General features: G+C 39.4%; 1 protein-coding gene across 1 annotated transcript; it reads right to left on the bottom strand.

Annotated features, from left to right (window-relative positions):
* Positions 1–2,898: 2,898 nt before the first annotated feature.
* Positions 2,899–3,123, bottom strand: LOC122736824 (anaphase-promoting complex subunit 13-like). Its single transcript, XM_043979227.1, has one exon. It carries the CDS (start codon positions 3,121–3,123, stop codon positions 2,899–2,901), a length of 225 nt encoding a protein of 74 aa, XP_043835162.1.
* Positions 3,124–4,671: the final 1,548 nt, after the last annotated feature.

The raw sequence follows: 4,671 nt of genomic DNA, 5'->3' as shown, positions 1-4,671 counted from the left end.
TGGAGAAAATGACATTCCCAAGTCCAGTGAGTTCAGTATCATCATACAATCAAAATTAAATAATAGGCTTGTGTTACTTGGGAGTGTATAACAGTAAAGATAAATATGTTTGAGTGTCTACAAATAATCTGAGGAAGATGGCAGAGGAAAGGCAGTGAGCTCCCGAACTCATGACACAATCACTCCAAAAAAACATCCAAATAAGGTCATAGGAAAATGCCCAGAGCAGCAAAACTCACAGAAGAATGTGCTGAAATCATCTTCTAACCAAGAACAGTTTGGAAGGTCAGAAGGAGGGAGCTGCTGTGCTGAGACAGGAGTCGGGCCCAACCCCACAGTCACCTTGACACAGATCCAGTCTCAGGAAGTCCTCACCAGAGAAGGAGACCCCCAGAGCCTCTGAATCAGCTGAAGCACCAGTGTCATCTGGAACTAAGCTCACAGTCTGGTGAGTGGGCTGAGAGCCCTGGGCAGGAGAGAGACTACAGGGGTGCTGGTGCTAAGGCAGAACTTGGATTTTACACCCCTGCTGAGAACCAGGTGGTAGGCTCGAGTAGGAGTAGAAGTGGCCCAGGTGAGGAAGGGGCACAGGCTCGTCGGAGCTAACAACCACAACACACAAAGCTGGTTGATTGGCAAGTTGGTCTGGGGTTATCTAGGACCAGGGAACAGGCCGGGGGGAGGGAAGAATCTGATTCTCCTTAAATCATACCACCTGGGACTTCTTAAGCTTGGGATACTGCAGCCTGAAAACAGTGCCCACTTTAAGGAGATAAAAGTCTAGTAAAAGAAAGGCAAGATGAGCTGACAGAGAAAGGTGAGGACCATAGAAAGTTTCTTCAGTAACAAGGAAGACCAAGGGGCACCCTCAGAGGAAGATGTCAACATCAGGGCCCCCATATCTAAAGCTTCCAAGAAAAATACAAATAATCTGAGAACTTGGTGTCTCTCCCATGCTTAGTCCACACTAACTGCAGAAGAAGCTGTATTTACACAGTATAAATGGAGAGGTGAAGTCATATTAGTATCAGGTCCATGAATCAATCATGTATTTGACAGCTAGAAAATAGCAGATTCTTTGGAAAAGATCATCAACCAGTGCTACCTTTGATACATGAAAGAGGATGCATTTCATTGTTGATGCTTTAGCTTTCTGTAGGCAAGTGCTGTTTCTAAGGAGTAATTGTTTCATTTTGGTTTCCATACAATTATTGATCCTAGGTTTTAGAAAAGACCTCAGAGGCTGAATGTAGTTCAGTCCACAAGTTTCATTAACATCTTTAAAGTGTTTAATATAGTGTCTGGTGCTTAGTAAGCACTATGTAAATGTTTATTCTCTACTCCCCATATTCAAAGATAGAAATAGGAGATTTCTTCCCATTATCATGAGACAAACTTCCAAAGTCACAACTCTGAATATATCATTTCCCTGCTTAAAAGCCATCAAAGCTCCCTTTTAACTATAATACAAAATTCTAATTCCTTAGGCTGGCATTAACATCCTTCATAATCTTGTCCCAATGCATCTTCTCAGTCTTATTCTTATTAACTCTAAAGGCTCTTTACGCTGTCTTCCTTTCCATATTGGCAATGAATCCCCCACATCCATGAACTTGTACAATACATTTCCATGACTGAATGTGTTCCCTCTTAATCTGTCTTTAAGAATCCTTGTCTTGAGGCAGCTACATGGTACAATGGATAAAATACCAGCCCTCAATTGAGGAGGACCTGAGTTCAAATCCGGATTCAGACACTTGACACTTACTAGCTGTGTGACCCTGGCCAGATCACTTAACCCTCATTGCCCCTAAAAAATAATAATAATAATTTTTTAAAAAAAAAAAGAATCCTTATCAGGGGGCAGCTAGGTGGTGCAGTGGATAAAGTACCAGCCCTGGAATCAGGAGGACCTGAGTTCAAATATGACCTCAGACACTTAACACTTACTAGCTGTGTGACTCTGGGCAAGTCACTTAACCCTCATTGCCCCACTAAAAAAAAAAATCCTTATCCTCCTTCACAGCTCAAATGTGGTACCACCTCTTTCCTATAGCTGTTGTTGCTTTCTCTGTCCTCAATTAATCTTATAACCACTCTATAGCTTGTATTATATTTATCCATGTAGCAGGATCTCCTAAGGAGAGCACACCTGGATGGATAAGTACACTGGTTTCTTACCAAGTGGTAGGCCCTTCACTTCAGTGAGATGACATAGCAACTCATTTAAGATCATTTTTTTGTTCATTTGAAAAAACAAAAAGTCAAGAATATCAAAGGAAATAATGGGGAGAAAGTAGTGTAAAGAAGGAGGATTAGCCATACCAAGTCTTAAACTGTATTATAAGGTAGTAATGATCAGAACTATCTCATACTAAGAAACAGAAAGGTAGATCAATGGAATACAGTAAACATTCAATTTACAACAGGAAAAAAACCTTATTACCTTGTATTTGACAAGTATAAAGACATAAGATTTTGGGATAAGAATTCATTATTTGGTAAAAAAAAAATTGTTGGGAAAACTGGAAAGCAGTATGGCAGAAATTTGGCAGGAACCAATATCTCACACCACGTACCAAGATAAGGTCAAAATGGATAAATGACTTAGATATAAAGAGAGATTTTTTTTTTCAAAACCAAAGTTATAAGTAAATATTTAAGTTCAAGACAAACTAATGAAGAGAGTTAGACCCATGGAACTAAATATTTCTTAAAATTCTCTAATATTAAGCAATTTAAATTAGTTAACTCTTCAGGAATAAATATTTTTGCATTCTATTTTGTTAACAAGTATCAATTGTTCAAAGTAGCTCACAGCTTAAAGATACAACTTGGAAACCTATAACAAACCATTCTGGACACAAAATAATCTGTCCATGAAAGATAAGAACTTATTTAGTTTCCTGATGGGGGAATGTTCTCATGTAGATACTGTAAGGTTAAGTCTGTCCACTTCATCTCTTGTTCTTTGACAGATTCTGTTGTGCCACCATTGTCTTGTTCTGCTTCAGGAAGTTCATTCAGTGGTATTCCAACATCTTCATAGGGCAACTTATCTTCTCTCCAAGTATCATCAATCAAATCCAGAGTTCTTCCATCCCTCTGTACCTCACTGTACATTCTTTTGTGATTTTGATTTTCTCAGACCTATGGCCCACAAATTATAGTTCAAAAATGTGGTGACCGGTGCGGCAGGTAGCTCTTGCTTCTGAATTTGGGGCCAACAGAAGAGAAAGGAGAGGGAGGGGACGACAAACCCCTCGAGTCTCTTCCCCTTAGAGGGCTGGATGGTGGAAGAAAAGAGTAGAGACCCTCGGGCGTCTGGGGGGGGGTGAATACAGAGGGAGAGGGAAAGCACAACCTCACAGCTATAAAGAGAGATGTTACAAGAAAATTAGAACATAGAACATATTACTGGGGCAGCTAGGTGGTGCAGAGGATAAAGCACTAGTCCTGGATTCAGGAAGATCTGAGTTCAAATCCAGTCTCAGACACTTGACACGTACTAGCTGTGTGACCCTGGGCAAGTCACTTAACCCTCATTGCCCCACCAAAAAAAAAAAAAAAGAACATATTACTAATCAGACTTATAGGTAGGTGAACAATTTATGAATAAACAAGAAGTAAAGAGAAAAATTAAGTGAAAAATGGATAATTTTTTTTATATGCCAAAGCCAACTTCTATTTCCATCCTCAATGATTTTTTTTTCCCCTAGGTAGTGAGTAGAACAAGGGTCAGTAGAGCCCTGGGTTATCCTCATTTTTCTGATGGATACTGTATAGGAAATCCTAGTGTCAATGTTGGAAGGGAGTTCACTTTACATCAACCCTACTGTTTCTAGTCTGTTCCTTCAACCCACTCATCTGCATATTAAGAATGCCTGCATTGATGATATTGTCTTAGTCCAACAGAATTTTTTCTTAAAATGAAGAGAGATTATTCTCTCTTTCACTATATTAATTCCTACATTTGAAAGCAAATTAGGAAGCTATTCAAGAATGGAATGTGCTATTTCAAGAAGTGCTGACCTCACCCTCTCTGGAGGTCTTCAAGCAAAGGCTGGATAATCATTTGTCAAATATGTTATAGTAAGGATTCCTTTGGACTATGGATTATGCTGCTGAGATCCCTTCCAAATCCCAAAATCTATGAAATGTCTTTCTAAATGACTTTATTTGTGGTCAATCTAAATCCATACTAGGAAATTTAAGAAAAAAAGAATACATGCGGGGCAGCTAGGTGGCACAGTAGATAGAGCACTGGCCCTGGATTCAGGAGGACCTGAGTTCAAATCCGGCCTCAGACACTTGACACTTACTAGCTGTGTGACCCTGGGCAAGTCACTTAACCCCAATTGCCTCAAAAAAAAAAAAGAATATATACACAAAACGTTAAATTCCAAATGATATCTGTTGAAGAGTATTCTAAATGCCAACCAAAGCCCTCAGGAGCTGAAGATAAGAAATAATGCAAGTTTTGGGATCTGTGTCTATAAATGAACTCATGTTAGTTGTATGAATGGCTGATCAGCAGGTGGGGTTCTAAGGAGTAGAAGAGCCTATGGGTTTGCTACACAGGTGTTCATGAGATGGCCAAACAAAGAGCAACAGTGCCATCATTTTAATCCATTCATGGCCTGAATTTCTCATTTAAATTTTAATTATCTT

This window comes from Dromiciops gliroides, chromosome 1, assembly GCF_019393635.1.
Source record: "Dromiciops gliroides isolate mDroGli1 chromosome 1, mDroGli1.pri, whole genome shotgun sequence".
NCBI classification, from domain to species: Eukaryota; Metazoa; Chordata; class Mammalia; order Microbiotheria; family Microbiotheriidae; genus Dromiciops; species Dromiciops gliroides.
The sequence above is the reverse complement of the archived record's forward strand: the minus strand, read 5'-3'. Positions and strand labels throughout refer to the sequence as shown.